Source organism: Anguilla rostrata, chromosome 7 (assembly GCF_018555375.3).
Source record: "Anguilla rostrata isolate EN2019 chromosome 7, ASM1855537v3, whole genome shotgun sequence".
NCBI lineage: Eukaryota > Metazoa > Chordata > Actinopteri > Anguilliformes > Anguillidae > Anguilla > Anguilla rostrata.
Window position 1 is genome coordinate 1221034 of NC_057939.1, and position 20424 is coordinate 1241457.

The 20424-nt window shown below is 51.5% G+C and overlaps 3 protein-coding genes across 4 annotated transcripts; 2 read left to right on the forward strand and 1 right to left on the reverse strand.

The window, feature by feature from the left end:
* Positions 1-90: 90 nt before the first annotated feature.
* Positions 91-4693, forward strand: LOC135258458 (zinc finger and SCAN domain-containing protein 21-like). 2 transcript variants are annotated; one of them, XM_064341881.1, is made up of 4 exons: positions 91-584; positions 1359-1534; positions 1811-1864; positions 2900-4693. In XM_064341881.1, the coding sequence occupies exons 1-4, from the start codon at positions 332-334 to the stop codon at positions 4010-4012; spliced, it is 1596 nt and encodes a 531-aa protein (XP_064197951.1). In that variant the 5' UTR covers positions 91-331; the 3' UTR covers positions 4013-4693. The 2 variants fall into 2 exon arrangements, with proteins under 2 accessions (XP_064197951.1, XP_064197949.1); XM_064341879.1 differs by having other exon boundaries at positions 93-584; positions 1811-1865; positions 2877-4693.
* A 243-nt stretch (positions 4694-4936) lies between these two features.
* Positions 4937-9383, reverse strand: LOC135258556 (immunoglobulin A1 protease autotransporter-like). The gene is made up of 3 exons (XM_064342024.1): positions 7306-9383; positions 5789-6773; positions 4937-5748 (listed from the first exon to the last, which is right to left on the reverse strand). Exons 1-3 carry the CDS (start codon positions 7633-7635, stop codon positions 4937-4939), a joined length of 2127 nt encoding a protein of 708 aa, XP_064198094.1. The 5' UTR covers positions 7636-9383.
* A 1033-nt stretch (positions 9384-10416) lies between these two features.
* Positions 10417-19726, forward strand: LOC135258460 (zinc-binding protein A33-like). Its single transcript, XM_064341882.1, has 8 exons — positions 10417-11390; positions 11486-13266; positions 14981-15076; positions 15694-15927; positions 16082-16104; positions 16380-16495; positions 17283-17470; positions 18037-19726. Exons 2-8 carry the CDS (start codon positions 12781-12783, stop codon positions 18391-18393), a joined length of 1500 nt encoding a protein of 499 aa, XP_064197952.1. The 5' UTR covers positions 10417-11390; positions 11486-12780; the 3' UTR covers positions 18394-19726.
* Positions 19727-20424: the final 698 nt, after the last annotated feature.

Genomic DNA, 20424 nt, shown 5'->3' on the forward strand with positions numbered 1-20424 from the left:
ATGATTTTCAGCTGTAAGAATATTGTGCAGGTGTGACTAGCTGCGTAAATCAGAAAGGCAGAGATTAAGCTGAAGAGACACCGCATTGAGAATGATGCTGGATAGGCTATGAATGTGTGTTTCGCTATATTGCACGTTTTACGGTAATCGTCACAATGACGGTGGCGGAAGTACAATTTTGTGGTGGGATAGCTACCGATACTGAGACAGCGTTGTTTTTCCTCAAACAGGCAGTGAATAGTTTTACTCGATTTATTAGCTACATATAGGAGAATCCTGAAAGGGAGACTAGTCAGCCTGTTTGTGCTCGAGTGTCACAAACGCACAAGACATGCATGAGAATGACTTTCAAACTCAGCTCGCCGCCGTTATGGAGATTTTGGTTAAAGCCGCGATGCGCGAGACCACCAAACTTTACGAAACGGGCGTGCTGCAGCTGAGGATCGAAATGGCCCAAATCAAACAGGAAAACGAATCGCTGAAGTCACGGTTGCGGTTTTCTGAACTTATGTGGAGACACAAGGAACGACAAGAAGAAAGACAAGGTGATACGGTGGACGACCCGAACCAAAAATGTCCGCGAAGTAAGTGAAGATGGAAATATATTATGCATCGTAGTCGGATTAGCATGTATCTAGCACTGCATGCTGCGTATATACCATTGCACTAATACCATTGCCTTGTAGTGCAAGTGAAATAGGCACGAAGGCTGCAAGGAATGTCAGAGAGGAAGGACTTAGGCTTAGATGTGTGAGGCCAAGTAAACGTATTTTGGCAAGAGGCAGTCGACAAATATCTTGTGTTGTCTAGCTAGCGAATGCACTTTAAAACTGCACCACAACTACAGGAGGAACTCTATGCAATTAAACTACAGGAGGCCTAATACCTTTGGCCTGTTCTGTATATATGTAGTTCCGTATGATTACGTTCTGCACTGTAATCAGGTGATTCAGTGTTGCTGCAGCTGGAAATTATGCCAGGGGCAACTGAGTGATTGGCAGGGACTGCCTGTTCACAGATCCACACTCTTTCCCCAGTAAAGATGTATGAGCCGCTAGCGGCTAGCCGAGCTGCGGCAGTGGTTTAGCCTCCTCTGCGCCAGAGTGTCTATCTCTAGGGCATCTGGGAAGTTTGGGTTTGTGTGGCCGGTTTCCTTCAGTCTGACTGACTCTTGCAGATGTTATCCCGCATTATGTTCGTCGGTCAGCAGCAGCCATTTTGGGCTGAAAGGCCTGTTTCTGATATATTATGTTATGGAATGTAATGTAATGTTTTGTTATGTTGTGGTGGGTAGGCCTACCTTCTTGCTGTGCCCTATAAGTTCCTGTAAAGAGTCTGATTGAGCCGTTGTGACACAGCTGAGGCGGACTCCGGCCCAGGGGAGTGCCGCAGAGGCCCCCGGCCGTGTTCGGACCCCCCCGGTCCGCAGAACGGCGATGAAGAGGAGGAGGAAGAGGGAATGACGGTGTTGAACCCCTCCTCCGCTCTCAAGGAAGAAAGTCCTGAAATGGAGTTTGTTCTCATCAAACAGGAGGTGAGGCGCAGTTGCCGCTGCCTTTAGAAGTATTAGAAAGTCGTGGGAAAATGCAGACGTTTGCAGAGGCATTCGCCTTGGGCACCAAACGAAATGGAATGTGCTGCATTAACGATAGCCAGAGAAATCCCCCCAATCCATGAAATTTTTAAAACATTCAAAACACAGACACACCCTTTCCCCGTGCCACCATCCCATCCTGGGCCTTCAGAGGTGGGGGGGGGGGGGGAGAGGAAATGAGCTTTTAAGAAAAGGTTTTTCTCTCCTGTGTTTCAGGACTCTGACATTGAGGAGTGTTTCCATGAGGCCCCCCCGATCCAACAGAAAAGAGGTGCAGAACCAGCAGACTACAGAAACCCTAACCCTAACCCTAACGCTGAGACACAGAGACACAACACCAACCAGCACTCTAACGCTGAGACACACTGAGACGCAACACCAGCCAGCACTCAAACACTGAGACACAACACCAGCCAGCACTCAAACACTGAGACACAACACCAGCCAGCACTCAAATGCTGAGACACACTGAGACGCAACACCAGCCAGCACTCAAACGCTGAGGCACGCTGAGACACAACACGAGCCAGCACTCAGACACTGAAACGCAACACCAGCCAGCACTCAAACGCTGAGACACACTGAGACACAACACCAGCCAGCACTCAAACGTGAGAGACACTGAGACACAACACCAGCCAGCACTCAACCTGAGACACAACACCAGCCAGCACTCAGACACTGAAACGCAACACCAGCCAGCACTCAAACACTGAGACACAACACCAGCCAGCACTCAGATACACTGAGACTCACACACTCCTCTGTGCTGTCTGTAGGAGCTGTGCTCACACACACTCCTCTGTGCTGTCTGTGCTCACACACACTTCTCTGTGCTGCCTGTAGCTGTGCTCACACACACTCCTCTGTGCTGTCTGTAGGAGCTGTGCTCACACACACTCCTCGGTGCTGTCTGTAGGAGCTGTGCTCACACGCTCCTCTGTGCTGTTTGCAGCTGTGCTCACACACACTCCTCTGTGCTGTCTGTGCTCACACACACTTCTCTGTGCTGCCTGTAGCTGTGCTCACACACACTCCTCTGTGCTGTCTGTAGGAGCTGTGCTCACACACACTCCTCGGTGCTGTCTGTAGGAGCTGTGCTCACACACACTCCTCTGTGCTGTCTGTAGGAGCTGTGCTCACACACACTCCTCTGTGCTGTCTGTAGGAGCTGTGCTCACACACACTCCTCTGTGCTGTCTGTAGGAGCTGTGCTCACACACACTCCTCTGTGCTGTCTGTAGGAGCTGTGCTCACACACACTTCTCTGTGCGGTCTGTAGGAGCTGTGCTGTCTGGCTCTCTGGCTCCTGTTGCCGTGGCGCCCGCTGAAGGCCAGCGGACAGGCCCAGAACCGGACCGGCCCAAACCGGGGCTCAGGGGACAGGGGTCCTGTGGCAAGCCGGCACCGGGGCGGAAGCGGAGTCCCCTGCCGAATAGAGGAGGGTCCCTCCAAGGGGAGACCGGCGGGGGGGCCAACGTTTTGTCATCACCATGGGAAATGAGGCAGGACCCTGCGGAGGCTTGGCCTGCCGCTCCTGAGCAGCAGGGGGTGGGTTACGCCCCTCTCCCGCCCCTCCCCCTTTCCCGATACGGCAGCAGCTACCTCACCGAATTTGCCCGGGGCGACCAGGGGGCCCAACTGCACGACAGCGTCAGCGCGACCCAGCGGGATGGCTGCTCAGGTGATGGGGCAGAACAGGAAGGGGCGGGGTATGAACAGGAAGGGGCGGGGCACATAGTCTCACATCAGCTCCTGCACGGGTGGAGCTGCGTGCCTGGGGAGCCGGTGCGTGCGTTGCCTAGCGACAGCCGCCAGGGGCAGCAGGAAGTTTCGACGTTCCAGTGCGGCCAGTGTGGGCGGGTCCTGAGCTCGGCCGTGGCGCTGGAGGCCCACCGGAGCGTCCACACGGGCGAGAGGCCGTACCCCTGCCCCCAGTGCGCCAAAGCCTTCCCCAGCCTGCGCGGGCTGACCCGCCACAGCCACGTCCACTCCTCCGAGAGGCCGCACCGCTGCCCCCAGTGCGCCAAGACCTTCGTCTACCAGTTCAGCCTGACCAAGCACCAGCAGCTGCACTCGGGCGAGCGCGCGCACGCCTGCCCCCAGTGCGGCAAGGCCTTCGTCTTCAAGTCGGACCTGAGCGTCCACGCGCGCTCCCATTCCGGAGAGACGCCGTACCGCTGCAGCCTCTGCGCCAAGGAGTTCCGCCACCGGAGGGCGCTCACCATGCACCTGCAGGGCCACACGGGCGAGCGGCGCCACCACTGCCCCTACTGCCCCAAGAGCTTCCTGGACCTGGGCAACTTCAAGCGGCACAAGCGCATCCACACCGGGGAGAAGCCGTATGGCTGCCAGCTCTGCGGCAAGAACTTCACGCAGTCGGCCCACCTGAAGAAGCACTTCCTCACTCACAAGTGACTGGCTGGGCTGGGCTGGGCTGGGCTGGGCGGGACGAGGGCTGGGCTGGGGGGGAGCTGCGTTTCCCTTTCAGAAATGCAGTTTCAGTGTTTAACGCTCACTCACCAAGTGCCCTCTGCAGGAAAGCAGCCCTCTGACGTCTGACCTCTACTGACTGACAGCAAACATCAGGAAGATGTTTGAGCATCTGATGTCTGTTGGGAGGAATTTGAATGCAGTTGCTTTTTTGTTTCATGCAGACCGTCCCGCAGCGCAGTGCCCTGAGTGGGACGTCCTGTAGCACAGTGCTTTGAGAGATGTTTTTGGGTGCTGTGGTGAAGCGGGCTGGCTTGTTTTGTGTGTGCTGATAGGCCTTTCACACACAGCACTCACATTCTGGCCTGTTTCTCAGCAGCTCTGTGTGAAATCACTGCACCAATCCTCTGCTCTCTGAGAGAGGGAATTCCGCTAGGCTGGTGTTTAGGGGTTCACCTGGACCCCCAACACCCGCAAGCTGTCCCCCCGTGTTGATGGCCACTGACGTGCTGGTGGTGTGTGATGTCTGTTCGTAGGGTGGTGAATTTGAGGGATTTGTAAAGATTTAAGTGTTGTGCTTTTGTAGAAAATAACCACTGTGCTTTTTTTTTTTTTTTTTTTTGCATTGGCCATTGTCTTTAATCAATAAAGCTTTGGAACTCTTTCCATGATGGCTTCGGTGATTCATAACCACATTTGGACCAGGTCTCGTGGACTGTGGTGAGCTGTGTCGTTTCAGATCTTTTGACAAAATGTAACATTAGAAAAAGGGAAACAAACAGTAAACACAAAACACATTTTTAAATTTATTCTTTAATTTCATGGTTTGTCTACAGATCGGAAACCATCCAGTGTGGCAGATGGAATAATAGAGGAAATCAGGAAGGGGGTAAATACTTTTTCACTTTCTCATTCGCCGTATAAGGATGAGAAGAATTTCAGTATAGAAAATACTGCAGTCTCGGCCTGGCAGCGCCTGCTCTGAGTGGTCGGTTTGGGCGTGTCCTGGCGGGGCCCGCTCTGAGTGGTTGGTTCGGGCGTGTCATGGCGGCGCCCGCTCTGAGTGGTCGGTTCGGGCGTGTCATGGCGGCGCCCGCTCTGAGTGGCCGGTTCGGCCGTGTCCTGGCGGCGCCCGCTCTGAGTGGTCGGTTCGGGCGTGTCCTGGCGGCGCCCGCTCTGAGTGGTCGGTTCGGGCGTGTCCTGGCGGGGCCCGCTCTGAGTGGTCGGTTCGGGCGTGTCATGGCGGCGCCCGCTCTGAGTGGTCGGTTCGGGCGTGTCATGGCGGCGCCCGCTCTGAGTGGCCGGTTCGGCCGTGTCCTGGCGGCGCCCGCTCTGAGTGGTTGGTTCGGGCGTGTCCTGGCGGCGCCCGCTCTGAGTGGCCGGTTCGGCCGTGTCCTGGCGGCGCCCGCTCTGAGTGGTCGGTTCGGGCGTGTCCTGGCGGCGCCCGCTCTGAGTGGTTGGTTCGGGCGTGTCCTGGCGGCGCCCGCTCTGAGTGGTCGGTTCGGGCGTGTCCTGGCGGCGCCCGCTCTGAGTGGTCGGTTCGGGCGTGTCCTGGCGGCGCCCGCTCTGAGTGGTCGGTTCGGGCGTGTCCTGGCGGCGCCCGCTCTGAGTGGTTGGTTCGGGCGTGTCCTGGCGGCGCCCGCTCTGAGTGGTCGGTTCGGGCGTGTCCTGGCGGCGCCCGCTCTGAGTGCCGGTTTGGGCGTGTCCTGGCGGCGCCCGCTCTGAGTGGTCGGGGTTCGGGCGTGTCATGGCGGCGCCCGCTCTGAGTGGTCGGTTCGGGCGTGTCCTGGCGGCGCCCGCTCTGAGTGGTCGGTTCGGGCGTGTCCTGGCGGGGCCCGCTCTGAGTGGTCGGTTCGGGCGTGTCCTGGCGGCGCCCGCTCTGAGTGGCCGGTTTGGGCGTGTCCTGGCGGCGCCCGCTCTGAGTGGTCGGTTCGGGCGTGTCATGGCGGCGCCCGCTCTGAGTGGTCGGTTCGGGCGTGTCCTGGCGGCGCCCGCTCTGAGTGGTCGGTTCGGGCGTGTCCTGGCGGCGCCCGCTCTGAGTGGTCGGTTCGGGCGTGTCCTGGCGGCGCCCGCTCTGAGTGGTCGGTTCGGGCGTGTCCTGGCGGGGCCCGCTCCGAGTGGCCGGTTCGGCCGTGTCCTGGCGGCACCCGTTCTGGAACACGCTGACGGCCCCGCCCAGCCGCTCCCGCAGGTGCGATTCCATGGTTTCCAGGGGCATGGGCCTGACGTCGTACCCCCGGACGGACCGCTTGGCCCCGGGGTCGACGGGCACGATGCTGTCGTCGCTGAGGCGGTCGTTGCGCCCGATGGCGGCGTAGGCGGGAAAGAAGGGGCGGAGCTCGGCCGGGAGGGTGGAGTTGAAGGCGGGGCAGCAGTAGGCTGTCCACAGGTACTCGGGCACACCCACGCGGTTGGCGATCTGGCGGCGGGCGGCGTAGGGCAGCGCCCCCGTCACCACATACGCCGGGCCGGTGCAGTACGCCCCCAGCCGTGCCCACACCGCCCTCTCCAGCATGGCCCAGGGGCCCGAGTTAGAGCCCAGGCGCTGCGGCACCACGTTGGTCAAGGTGAAGGTGGCCTTCTGGTCCTCGCGCGTGGAATGGTGCATGCTGGGATTGAGGTGGCCCTTGGTGTAGTTGGACCAAGCATAGTCCTTCAGCACCGCCTGGCTCTCCAGAACGTTCTGATCCACTGACCCGTTCTTGGGGAGTGGCTGCATCTCTGGACCGGCCCTGGAGGTGGCCAGCTGGGTGGGTCCACAGAGAGCACAGAACATCAGAACACAGAACACCAGAACATCAGAGCACAGAACATCAGAACATCAGAACACAGAACACCAGAACATCAGAGCACAGAACCTCAGAACACAGAACACCAGAACATCAGAGCACAGAACCTCAGAACACAGAACCTCAGAGCACGGAACATCAGAACACAGAACACAGTGACCAGAACCGGCCATCGCACCCATCTGGCCCCACCCTTTACTTGCACTCTACAGTGGAAGGGTGTCTCTCAACCCAAATACCCCATTCTTATTCAGGTATTTACCCACCAGTGAGATTTAGAAGATGATGTGGTGTAAAAAACGTGAGCATTGAGTGGAAAATGAAGGGATGGTGCTCTGTGGCACAGTGAAACACACACACACACACACACACACAGAGCTACGCGAGTGTGTGTCTGCCGTAACGCGTACGGACTGAGTGGAGTTAAGGAAGAGAACAGGCACACAAACTGCGCCTTAACATAGCCCCCCACCCCCCCCCCCGTCTCACCTGCGGCTCGTACTTCCACACTGCCGGGGGCCTCCTGCCCGTTCCCACGGTGACCAGGTAAGCGGAGTACAGGGGAGCTCTGTTCTGCCGGTGGTACAAGCTGGCAAAGCGATGCTGGTTTCTGTAGCGCTGGCAGATCTGGGCATACCCCTGGCCCCCCAGCCCGCTGGGGGGGGTGCCCCCGTAGAAGAACTGGGGACAGGTGGAGAAGTGGCCCACGTCCCCCCACACCCCCGCGCAGAGCCAGAGGCACAGCCCCAGGACCAGACCCCCCCCGGCAGAACTGAGGCGCGGGACGCCCACACAGGACCACTGCGTGTTCTGGAACATTCTGCAGATTTCTCTCTGTCTCTCTCTGTCACCCCCTCTCTCCTTTCTCTCTCTCTCTCTCTGTTTCTCTCTCTGTCACCCCCTCTCTCCTTTCTCTCTCTCTCTCTCTCTGTATGGACTCTGTATGGAGTGCATAGGTCTTCAGACTCTCTGACTTTCTTATATAGTGGAGCAGCAGCCACTACTAATGGCTTCAGATCCCCACTTCCCCCGCTGACTCACCGTCTCTGCTGATTGGTCGAAAGCTCGGCTGCGTGCGGGCAACGCCGGGGTGATGGGAACTGGCCTTCTCAAAGTCACCGCTGTGCCTGTCCACCACGGCCGGGGGTGCCACGGAAAAGGTCAGTTTTTTTACTGAAAACAAGTGTCCAAATCAGCAACTGACCAAAACCACACGCAACCCCAAAGAAAAGAAACCAAAGAAGAAGAAGTGTTTTTACTGTAAATCATTTTCACAGGAACTCTTTCTCTTTCTCTGGTTTAATTGAGAAGGATAATTTGTAACTGGTTTCTGGTTAATTTGTAATGGGTAACAGGTTAATTTGTGATGGGTTACAGGTTAATTTGTGATGGGTTTCTCTGGCACACCAGTCAAAGACAAGTTAAGCTCGCAATAAATGCAGCCCAAAAACATCTTTTATGTCAATAAGATCGACTACAAAATGTGTAGGAGCCTCGTCTAACGGCTTTCAGCTCGTTCCAGTGATTCATTCCGGGGGGTGAACTGTTTTATACTGATGTGTTTTGGGGGGTAACCTGTTCAAACAGCGTTCTTCCCCTGTTGCCAGATGGTGCTGCTTTACACGCACAGACACACACACACACACACACACACTCGCATGCATGCGCACAGACATGCACACACACACACACTCGCATGCATGCGCACAGACATGCACACACACACACAGGGATTTATGAACACAGACTGCATCTGCACCTTCTCTCACCCCCCTAGCACACTCACAGTTTCTACTCCTTTAGGTTATGGTGTGTTATAGTATTTGTAAAGACATTAGTTTAGCTGCACACCAGTGTGTCAGAAAAGGGCAGGCATGCACTCTGAGCTGCTCTTCCCATCCTACTCTTCCCTGTCCTGCTCTTCCTCATCCTACTCTTCCTCAACCTGCTCTTCCCTTTCCTGCTCTTCTCTGCTCTTCCCTGTCCTGCTCTTCCTCGTCCTACTCTTCCTCAACCTGCTCTTCCCTGTTTTTCCCTGGTCTGCTCTTCCCTGGTCTGCTCTTCCTCGTCCTGTTCTTCCCTGAGTTGCTCTTCCCTGGCCTGCTTTTCCCTGAGCTGCTCTTCCCTGGCCTGTTCTTCCCTGAGCTGCTTTTCCATGAGCTGCTCTTCTCTGTCCTGCTCTTCCTCACCCTGCTCTTCCCTGGTCTGCTCTTCCTCGTCCTGTTCTTCCCTGAGCTGCTCTTCCCTGGGCTGCTTTTCCCTGAGCTGCTCTTCCCTGAGCTGCTTTTCCCTGAGCTGCTCTTCCCTGAGCTGCTCTTCCCTGAGCTGCTTTTCCCTGAGCTGCTCTTCCCTGGCCTGCTTTTCCCTGGCCTGCTTTTCCCTGGGCTGCTCTTCCCTGAGCTGCTCTTCCCTGGCCTACTCTTCCCTGAGCTGCTCTTCCCTGGCCTACTCTCCTCAGCTGATGTGAAGCAGCACATTGTCTCGCGCTTCAGGAATCGGGCAGGTGGGGATTTTCAGCACAAACTCCAAAAAAACACCAGAATGTCTCATACAGGAGGTCATGAGAGGCCAGCTGAATGCAGACCTACAATACCCCCCCCCTTCCTACCCCCCCCTCCAAACCCCCCCCTCCAATACCCCAACCCCCAAACCCTCCAAACCCCCCCTCCAAACCACCCCCTCAAACCCCACCCCCGTCAATACCCCCCCTCCAAACCCCACCCCCGTCGAAGCAGATAGGAAAGCAAAAGTGCTTAGTCTGCAAGTCAGACTCATGCAGGGACGGGAAACACATTGCACAACGAGTGCGTGTTTGTGTGTGTGTGTGTGTGTGTGTGTGTGTGTGATATCGCCTCAGCTCGCTTGGAACCTCGACGGAGGTGATACCAAAAAAAGTAGCAGGTACCAGGTACTATCCACAACTTTTGCCCGATGGAAAACCAAAAGAGTTGAGTCGACTCGAGTTGAGCCGGTACCATGCAGTGGAAAAGCGGCTTTTGTATGTATGGTGTGTGTTTGTGTGTGTGTGTGCATGTGTATGGTGTGTGTGTGTGTGTGTGTATGCATGTATGGTGTGTGTTTGTGTGTGTGTGTGTGTATGGTGTGTTTGTGTGTGTGTGTGTATGGTGTGTGTTTGTGTGTGTGTGTGTGTGTGTATGGTGTGTGTTGTGTGTGTGTGTGTGCATGTGTATGGTGTGTGTGAGTATGGTGTGTTTGTGTGTGTGTATGTGTGTGTGTGTGTGTGTGTGTGTGTGCGTGTGTATGGTGTGTGTGTGTGTGTGTGCATGTGTATGGTGTGTGTGTGTGTATGCGTGTGTGTGTGTGTGCGTGTGCATGTATGGTGTGTGTGGAAGGAATGCTGTTTTGACACATTCCTCTCTGTGGTGCAGAATGCTGTTTTTGTCCTGTAAGTCAGGACCCCCATTTCAGCCCAAACTCCTGGGCCAGCTCCTGCATTTAGACTTCTCCTGTAAGGAGGGGGAAGGTCCAGGGGTCCCTCTGCCCTGCCTCTCCACTGTAAACACCGTTCTGTGTTCCTCATCACAGAACACATCACACCTACACTAGTTGTCTGCATTGATTGTTAATATCATTGAGATTTTTTTTAAACTTGTGTTTTTCTGGTTGTTTTCTTGTTTGTCTCCCTCTCTCCCTGGGGGGTCTGTGGCACGCAGTTACACAGTTCAGAACAGGAACAGACAGGCAGTTTGGCACAATGGCCACAGCGCCAAGTCTCTCACACATATACAGTACAGTTCACATATATTAATCAGGGAAGGGGAAAAAACGCAAAATTGTATGATTTTACAAATTACCTCCCGTGAAACATAAACTATATAAAGAAGGTTATCTTTATACTATAAACTACAATCAAAATGGTGGAGGGGGTCAGACCACAGACTTGCACTGCCACACCTCACAGCTAGAGGGCAGCGTGTGCGCTCAAACCTGGACATTCCCCGCTCGTCATAAAACATGACATAAAGGAAATTCACACAGTGGGTGTTTTTTTTCCCTGGTTTTTGTATTTCCTTACCAGCATAACAACCCCCCCTTCCTAAAAAACACTCACTGTGTTTCTGTGATATGGATGACATCATGAGCACGAAAGTGCACTTAGACTCAGTTTCTCTCCAGCTCAAACAGAGGGTGCGTATGACTGGAAGTTCCACAGAACCTCATGGCCACATAAGCATACATATAGAGCATGTATGCAGGTATAATGGCCTTAAATGTGGACATTAAGGGACAGGCACTTCCTGTTGAGTGACAGGTAATTCATCACAGCAGGGGGAGACCTGGTCAGCTGGGGAGTGAGACTCTGAGAGACATGCGCCTGTTTCACCTGGACATGTCAGAGTACAGGTAGAACACCTGCCCCTTATACAAATAAATTCCTGGACCCCACCTTACCACAAGATGATCCCACTCAGACTCAATTAATTTTCTTCCAGAAAGTTCTTTTTTCCGCAGTCTCTTCTTCCCTGAACTTGCAGACCTCTGGTGAAACTCTACGCTTTGTGCTGGACGCTGCGCTGTAACAGATTTCAAGACGGCGCTACTTAAAATAACAGGTAACCTGGCTACCTTAAAATCTTGTGTTAGGTGAACAACAGATCTTCAGTTCATACTTCTTCTGAATCTACTGCACCTTGTAATGTTTTTACAGTGGCTGTTAGTGGCTCAAAGGCCTGATCTGGTCTCATCCCTAATGAACCGTAACCATGGAAATGAGGAGCAGGAAAACAGGTAGGGTAGACTTCTCACCATTCCACGGCCATGTCCGAATCAGCTTACTTCCCTACTACTGAGTATGTATAAGTTGAGTACACTGGATGAGGAAGTTGTTAAGTATGCAAAATTCATCTAAATGTAGTAAATATAGTATACTTTATTTCTGGGGTTTCGCTGAGTGTTGGGTGTACTCGGGAGCATACTTTTAAACCATGCTCTTTAGATGGTCCCATAAATCAGAGAAGAAAAGGCACAAATATTATGGGGAGCTTTGCTTTAAAAATGAAGAGCAGCTTCGCTGACGCTTCCTGCAACAACAACAAGGACATGTGAGCATTGCCCGCACAAGGGCAGAACATCCTTATGCCACGTACACAGAACGATTAGTACAGAGGCTATTGTTTTCACACAGCCCATCATGCACTAAACTGTAGGCACTATGTTTAGCAGACAGTACATATTTTGAGGACACAGTAGGTAGGAGGCTGATAGGGCCATGACTCTGCTCAAAACCATGGGTGGGGTGGGCGAGAGAGAGAGAGAGAGAGAGAGAGAGAGAGAGAGAGAGTGTGTCTGTGTGAGTGCATGCACGCCTGAGTTTATTATTACAGTTTGTCTAATAGAAAAACCAGGAATGAATATGTCATGTCTACTACAGTCATGTAACAAAAAGATTGTTTTGAAATTAAATTCCATAGAGATCTCAGATACTATAGCAGAGGTGTGTGCATGTGTGTGTGTCCAGCTAATAGTTTTACTTCAAAGAAATAATCAGATTGTGATCCAGACAGCACAGCTTCTTGTAGTTAATAAGCAACAAGTATTTACCCTCGGTAAATAGTCCACCCTACTTAGCATGTGCGTATGATAACATGCGTCACGTGAGCCCATTGTTTGACTTTGGTTTGATTTTTGTTTGGGGATGTCGAATAACAATTCTGTGGCACACGCGACTTCATTTTGTTTCAGAACAGACATAATGCACCGGCCTTCTGTGCCGTCTGCGTGTTTTTACTTGATCCCCCTGATACCACGAAGTGTTGGTATTTGCGGGCGGGCGGCGCGAGAGTTGAACTCGTTAGCACACGCCTCGGCTGCGTCTCCCCCAGCCGCCGCTCAGATGACACTAAACCACTTGGCCCCACCTTGTTCAAGCGGCAGACGTCAGATCTCCGCACATAATTTCCAAGCTGCGTCGCTGCCAGCAGTTCGGCATGCCCACCGCGGGAGATGGCCTCCGAGGCTAGCGCGCTGGAGGAGCTGCACAGCGAGCTCACCTGCCCGGTGTGCCTGGAACTGTTCCGCGAGCCCGTGATCCTGGAGTGCGGACACCACTTCTGCCGCCAGTGCATAACTCAGTGCTGGGACGCCAAGCCGGAGGAGAACCCTACGTGTCCGCAGTGTCGGAAGACATGCACCCTGAAACTCCGTCCCAACTCGCTCTTGTGTAACGTCGTTGACAGCGTCAGGCGCGCCCGGGCGATGGACACGCAGCCGAGGACACCGACGGTGTCCCGGGAGAGGACGCTTAGGCTGCCGGTCAGCGGGAGCAGCCCGGATCTCGTCCCGGAGCCCGACCTGTGCGAGGAGCACGAGGAGAAGCTCAAGCTTTTCTGCGAGGACGACCAGGTGGCCATCTGTCTGGTCTGCGGGATGTCCAGGGACCACAAGACGCACAGCGTCATCCCGATCAACGAGGCTTTCGAGAACTACAAGGTAGTCTGCGTGTCCCGTAGTGCTTCACACCAGACACACTGACACTATGACACTGACACTTTATGTAGAAAGAGGTGACTTTTCCGCGTTCGATTTTTCCCTGTTCGCTTTAAACTGTGAACTGCTTGTTCTAACCTACTTTCAAAACGGAAACGGTGCCCAGAAGTCACAAGCCACGAAAACTGTCGTAATAACAGCACATGGTTAAAGTGGCTTTTGACCGGCGCGTGCTGCTCGGTTATATTTGAATTAATACATTCTTGGCGCTTTGTAATTCTCCCAGACGGCACTTTCTCCGAAGCTAAATTAGATTGGCTACGAATGTGTCATCGATATCAGAGTGTTAAACTGCAGAAACTCACTGCCCCAGTAGTTTTGCGTGGTATAATGTCTACCTGGGCACTCGGGTTATTACAGTTTGACATAGCCTACATGGACTTGTAAGGTATTTTACCGTCTGCAGCACGCAGCCAAATTTGACCCATGTCGCGAGTATGAACAGAGCATGGGCTGTCTGTTATATACTGTATTTCAATCGTTGTATGAAAATGAAAAGACACCGTATATATTTTAAACATATAAATCTGAGGTTGTGTTGTTTCCCGCCCTCAAGAAAGAAGGGTATCGTTCAATTAAATTGATGCGGTTGGTTTGGGAACAGTCGGGTCTTTCACATGAAGAACCGCGTGACGGGGAAGTTATTTTCAGTCCTGTCTTCAGAGTTATCTGTGTTCACTTCTGGGCGTTAGAGGAATTTTGCACATACGTGTCCGCTGTAAATGTCCTGGCTGGCAATTTTAGCCTTTACGCTGTTGTATATTGCGTAACACAAGCTGCCACATGGATTTCAAAAGGAACAGAAATACCCAATCAGAAGGACATATATAAACTCTATCAGGGCTGTAGGAAAAATGTTTATCAATCAACATATCACAAGAATTTTACATACACAATTATGTCACAAAAAATCAGCTTCCTTTTAACTTCAATTCAATTTATTTGTATGGCTGTGTGTGACTCACTGTGCGTGACTCATTCTTTGACTCTCTGTGCGTGACTGACTCTGCTTGACTCACTCTGTTTGACTCACTGTGTGTTTGACTCTGTGTCTGTGACTCACTCTGTGTTTGTCTCTCTGTGTGTGACTCACTCTGTATTTGACTCTCTGTGTGTGACTCACTTTGTATTTGACTCTTTGTGTTTGACTCTCTGTGTGTGACCCACTCTGTGTTGTACTCTGTGTGTGACTCACTCTGTGTTTGACTCTCTGTGTTGGACTCTCTGTGACTGACTCACTCTGTGTGTGACTCACTCTGTGTGTGACTCTCTGTGTTTGACTCTCTGTGACTGACTCACTCTGTGTGTGACTCTCTGTGTTTGACTCTCTGTGTGTGACTCTCTGTGTGTGACTCACTCTGTGTTTGACTCTCTGTGTTGGACTCTCTGTGACTGACTCACTCTGTGTGTGACTCACTCTGTGTGTGACTCTCCGTGTTTGACTCTCTGTGTGTGACTCTCTGTGTTTGACTGTCTGTGTGTGACTCTCTGTGTGTGACTCTCAGTGTGTGACTCTCTGTGTGTGACTCACTGTGTTTGACTCTGTGTTTGTCTCTCTGTGTGTGACTCTCTGTGTTTGACTCTCTGTGTGTGACTCTCTGTGTTTGACTCTCTGTGTGTGACTCTCTGTGTGTGACTCTCTGTGTTTGACTGGCAGGAGAAGCTCTCTGCTGCACTGCAGAGGGTGGAACTGCAGATGGAGGAGGCCTCCTGCTCTCAGACTCTGACCAATGAGAAGATGATGGATCTAAAGGTAACACCTGTGTGCGTGAGTGTGTATATATATGAGTGTGTGTGAGTGTGTGTGTGTGTGTATATATATGTGAGTGTGTGTGTGTGTGTGTGTGTGTGAGTGTGTATATATGTGAGTGTGTGCGTGTGTGTGTGTGTGTGAGTGTGTATTGTGAGTGTGATATATGTGAGTGTGTGTGTGTGTGTGTGTGAGTGTGTGTGTGTATGTATATATATGTGAGTGTGTGTGTGTGAGTGTGTATATATGTGAGTGTGTGTGTGTGTGAGTGTGTGTGTATATATATGTGAGTGTGTGTGTGCATGTGTGTGTGTGTGTGAGTGTGTATATATATGTGTGTGTGTGTGTGTGTGTGAGTGTGTGTGTATATATGTGAGTGTGTGTGTGTGTGTGTGTGTGAGTGTGTATACATGTGAGTGTGTGTGTGTGAGTGTGTATATATGTGTGTGTGTGTGTGTGTGTGAGTGTGTATATATGTGTGTGTGTGTGGGTGTGTGTGTGAGTATGTATATATGTGTGAGTGTGTGTGTGTGTGTGAGTGTGTATATGTGTGTGTGTGGTGGGTGTGTGTGTGTGTGTAAGAGTACTGTAGCAGTGCTGTATGTGTGTTTCTCTCTCAGGAGAATGCTGGGACGCTGGAGGAGCAGATCAGCTGGGAGTTTGGGCAGCTGAGGCAGTTCTTGGACCGTGAGGAAGAGGAGGCCAAGGCCCGAGTTCGCAGGGAGAAGGAGGAGAGACTGCGGCTGCTGGACCAGACGCTCACACACACCACCCAGCAAATCAGCACCCTGGAGATCACTGCACAGCTCCTGCAGGAGAAACTGAGAGAGGAGGAGAACCCTGCACAGCTGAGGGTGAGGGGGGGCGGGGGGTGGGGGGGGGGGGGAGGAGGAGAACCCTGCACAGCTGAGGGTGAGGGGGGGCGGGAGGGAGGGAGGGAGGGAGGGAGGCTTCACGCACTTTGTCTTCATGGTAAGAAATTCACATTCTCTTTTTATCTGTTCCCAGGGAATCAGGAATTTCATCAGCAGGTGAGTGCTGTTTAGTGTTTTACCTGTGGTGTCCTTTAAGCCAGGCCGTATGATCAGCTGGTGACACGTTTTTGGATGAGGCAGTTTGTTTTCCTTCCTTGTTCATAGAGTGCATATCAGAACATGTCTTCAGTTCAGTGCTCCCCCTGCTGTTTACACTGGGGAGTGCTCATCAGCAAAGTGGCTGATGGGAGTTGTAGTCTCATAGGAGAGGCGTTAGGCCCTCTGCTGGTGTAGTCTTTTCTGCAACCTCTCGTGCTCTATCTGCTCCTCAGCGCTGAGACGCTGTTCCAGCGCCCCCTGGAGGTCTCCACGGACCTGCAGGCTGGCGAGTTTGTGGGGCCCCTGCAGTACCGGCTGTGGAGGAAGATGAGCTCCATCCTCAATCCAGGTACTGTGTCAGAACCACGCCCCCACACCTGAGAGAGGTGTGTCAGAACCACACCCTCACACCTGAGAGAGGTGTGTCAGAACCACACCCTCACACCTGAGAGAGGTGTGTCATAACCACGCCCCCACACCTGAGAGAGGTGTGTCAGAGCCACACCCTCACACCTGAGACAGGTGTGTCAGAGCCACACCCTCACACCTGAGACAGGTGTGTCAGAGCCACGCCCTCACACCTGAGACAGGTGTGTCAGAGCCACGCCCTCACACCTGAGAGAGGTGTGTCAGAACCACTCCCACACACTTCTGTTTCCAAATTTGACTACTGAATATTTCTTACAGTTTTGTACATTTTTTTACAGTATGTAAATACATGAGAGAAAAATGCATTAGGATCAGTCTTGAGTGAAGTAATTTGAAGCTTTATCTCTTTAGACACCAGTTAAATTAAAGTGAAGAAGAAAAATCTGTTTTCATCTATATTTTCACCAGATATTCGTCAAAAGAACAAAAATATTTTATAGATATCTAAAGAGGAAAAGCATTTTTAACCCACATCTGATTATGACTATGGGCTGCATGTAATAAAATACCATGTGTGTATTTCCTGTGTGACAGGGTTTGCTGGGGTTTTCTGTATGGCTTGGCTGCACTGCCACCATTTGTGGTTTTAGGGTAATGGCTGCATTTATTTGGACAGCGTTTTGTGTATTCTAACGAGGGGCATCAGTGCTCAGCTCTGTCCTTAGTGATGTGCTCTTTTCCACGGGACCGTCCTCTGTGATCCACAGCTCCCGCCCCCGTGACCCTTGACCCCGACACGGCGTACCCGCGGCTGGCGGTGTCTCCCTGCCGCACCAGCGTGCGCGTGGGCGAGATCCAGCCCAACCTGCCCGACAACCCCGAGCGCTTCACGCTCTACAACATCGTGCTGGGGTCCCAGAGCTTCTCCTCCGGCAGGCACTACTGGGAGGTGGAGGTGCGCCGCACCGCCGCTCGTTTCTGTCTCGCTTTTTAACGCTTTCTCTCTGGGTTTTACATCTTGAGCTTCGGGCGCCAGTCTGTGGCTGTCATGCTCAAGGTGGCCACAAAGTGGAGACATTACGCTGAATAAAATCAGCACCAGGGCAACACAACCTGGAAGGAAGGGCTTTCACTAGCTGCTTCTGATTTACACACTCTAACATTATATTCTTATTCTAACTTAAAGCTCTTCTGTCATGTGATATATTTTCCCTCCACACTACAGTATTTGTAATTTAAGGAGATTTCCTTAAATTCATGTTTTTACTTATATTTTATTGTGGTAGAACTAAATGCAGAATATAGAATGATTCATTTTCACAAGCTTTTCAGTTTTAATGTTATTTAATACCACAGGAACACAGGAACCCTCTTTTCTAAAGCAGCGCATTGCACACCTTGCGCCCCCGAGTGCTCGTACTGCGACCTGCGGGGTTAATCTCTGTTTGTAATCTGCAGTGTGTGAGACAGGAACTCACGCAGGAACTCACACAGGAACTCTCTCCCCTGTCGGTCCGGCAGGTGGGCGGTAAGACGGCCTGGGGGCTGGGCGTGGCCTCCGAGTCGGTGAACAGGAAGGAGGAGATCAGCCTGTGTCCGGAGGACGGCTTCTGGACGCTGGTGCTGCGGAACGGGGACGGGTACGAGGCGTGCACCGGCGCGGAGAACCTGCTGCGGTTGCCGCGGAGACCGCGGCGCGTGGGCGTGTTCCTGGACTACCCGCGCGGCCTGGTGTCCTTCTACGACGCCGGGGACATGAGCCACATCTTCACCTTCACCGACCGCTTCCACCGGCCCGTCCACCCCTACTTCAACCCCTGGCCAATCATCAACGGGCACAACGCAGAGCCCCTCAGCATCGTCACCCTGCGGCCGTGACCTTGGGGACCTTGGTGACCTTGTAGGGGGGGGGGGGGGGGGTGCAAATACAATATCTACCTGAGACCCCACAGACAGTTGAACTTTTTCTCATAATACACGTGTCTTAGGAGGCTTTAAAAGCAATAAACCTTCATCAGATTCATACTCTTAGATCTGCATGAAAACCATGTGATTCGAGTGGGTTGTCAGACGTGTTTAAGACTGAAGTCATCGTGCTCGAGTGGACAATGACTGTGACTGTACCACCACACTGTTTATCATTGACCCCCTGCATCACCTTTTTTTTAAGGTGACTGATGTCATCCGTATATCAACGACACACTCGACCATTTCACATTTAGATGAATACCTCCTTAAGTCTCTACTTGCTCTCTCCTCCCAGGATAGCGATCCTGAAATAGGGCGAGATCAAAGCTAAATGGTCCATCATCATTTCCAGCCCTGATTGTGCTGCAACATTATTTTAAACACAAAATGCTGAGTGAATTTAGTCATTTTATCTGTGTACTAACCTGACACATTATACTGTATTTAGTTCTTTAGTTCTAGGTCTAATATTATAATTCATTGTTATTCCGAAGCAGCTACAAATAAATGTTCCACTGGTATATGGTGTAATAAATATCAATATTATATCATAATATACACAGGATATGATATAATCATTTCATGTATCAGGGTGGCAGATGGGATCTAGGAGCATCTGAGATGTTTATGGTTTTAGTCTCATTCTGGCTCTTGCTCATCGTGACATCACTGGATCCACAGTGAGGCTGAATGATTGCAGGTGCTGTTCTGCCGTAAGGTTCTGCCAGGTGATGGAACTGCAGAAAGAGTGTGTCTGACATCTAGTGGAGAAAGCTGGAACTGCAGAAAGATTGAGTCTGACATCTAGTGGAGAGAGCTAGAACTGCAGAAAGCGTGTCTGACATCTAGTGGAAAGATCTGGAACTGCAGAACGAGTGCGTCTGACATCTAGTGGAGAGAGCTGGAACTGCAGAAAGAGTGTGTCTGACATCTAGTGGGGGAAGCTAGAACTGCATAAATATTATGGTACTGGCTGAGTGACTTACCCCCATCCAGAGCAGTGTATGGCATTAATAAATAAATAGAAAAATATAATATCACAGCAGTTTCCATCCTCCAAGGTGTCAGATGTTCAGAGTCTTATGCTCCTGACATCATGTCACAGCCCTGATGGTGCAGATTGCTGACATTTTGTCACATTTCATTCAAACTTTGGCCCAAATTCTCAGAAAATATGGCTCAGTCATTATGCTTGTGCTATACTTGCTGCTGGGATCATTAAAAACAGTCTCATTTTTGTTCATCCCTTGCGTTTGTGTGTTTTTTTTTTCTGCTCTTGTATTTGTGGTCCTAGTTTTTTTAACACTCTTTCAGGTATTATGTTAAAGGTCAGCCATTTAGCAAGACATTGCTCAACTGTTATTCTCAAAGTTGCCACAAGGTGGAGACCTTGCACTAGGAATAATCTAGATAAGTTCGATACCCAGCACAACGTGGGTATGCAATACTTGACACAAATTAAGAAGCTCCTTCGGCTTCTAACAGTATTTCAGTTTTACAAAACCAGAATTCTGTGTACAACAGGAGGTTAAAGCAAAGGAGTCCAACATTGATAGTCCTGATTAAGGTTTTCATTCTACAGTAACCATAGGGGCTGTTAAGTCTCACGCAGTTAGCACAAAATGAGTAAATCATCAATAAAAATTAGTTTACGTGGCCGGAAAATATACTGGGCAACAGCGTCCATAAAACCTTACACACGTGATGTCAACAGACTACTGTGTTTACCCACTGATTAAAATGAGAGGAAGATGAAGTTTATCAATAATAATATTGATAATACAGAGTAAGCAACCACAGAGAATTATGAACTACTCTGATTTGTTGATGTATTTGTAAGTTATTAATTGTGCTCTGTACACCATTAATTAATGTAAGATTTATCATTTACTCTTATTGAAATGGAAAGCCATTAGTTAAGGGATTGTTTTATACTAGTAA

What these genes read in the sequence shown, in the direction of transcription:
- LOC135258458 (XM_064341879.1), top strand. Translation starts at nt 332, where the DNA reads ATGCATGAGAATGACTTTCAAACTCAGCTCGCCGCCGTTATGGAGATT. An exon ending in GAACCAAAAATGTCCGCGAA is followed by an intron (nt 585 to 1,358) that starts GTAAGTGAAGAT and finishes GTTGTGACACAG; the next exon opens with CTGAGGCGGACTCCGGCCCA. An exon ending in CCCGATCCAACAGAAAAGAG is followed by an intron (nt 1,866 to 2,876) that starts GTGCAGAACCAG and finishes TGCGGTCTGTAG; the next exon opens with GAGCTGTGCTGTCTGGCTCT.
- LOC135258556 (XM_064342024.1), bottom strand. Translation starts at nt 7,635, where the DNA reads ATGTTCCAGAACACGCAGTGGTCCTGTGTGGGCGTCCCGCGCCTCAGT. An exon ending in TGTGGAAGTACGAGCCGCAG is followed by an intron (nt 6,774 to 7,305) that starts GTGAGACGGGGG and finishes GGACCCACCCAG; the next exon opens with CTGGCCACCTCCAGGGCCGG. An exon ending in GCCCGAACCGACCACTCAGA is followed by an intron (nt 5,749 to 5,788) that starts GCGGGCGCCGCC and finishes CCGACCACTCAG; the next exon opens with AGCGGGCGCCGCCAGGACAC.
- LOC135258460 (XM_064341882.1), top strand. Translation starts at nt 12,781, where the DNA reads ATGGCCTCCGAGGCTAGCGCGCTGGAGGAGCTGCACAGCGAGCTCACC. An exon ending in AGAACCCTGCACAGCTGAGG is followed by an intron (nt 15,928 to 16,081) that starts GTGAGGGGGGGC and finishes ATCTGTTCCCAG; the next exon opens with GGAATCAGGAATTTCATCAG. An exon ending in GGCACTACTGGGAGGTGGAG is followed by an intron (nt 17,471 to 18,036) that starts GTGCGCCGCACC and finishes TCGGTCCGGCAG; the next exon opens with GTGGGCGGTAAGACGGCCTG.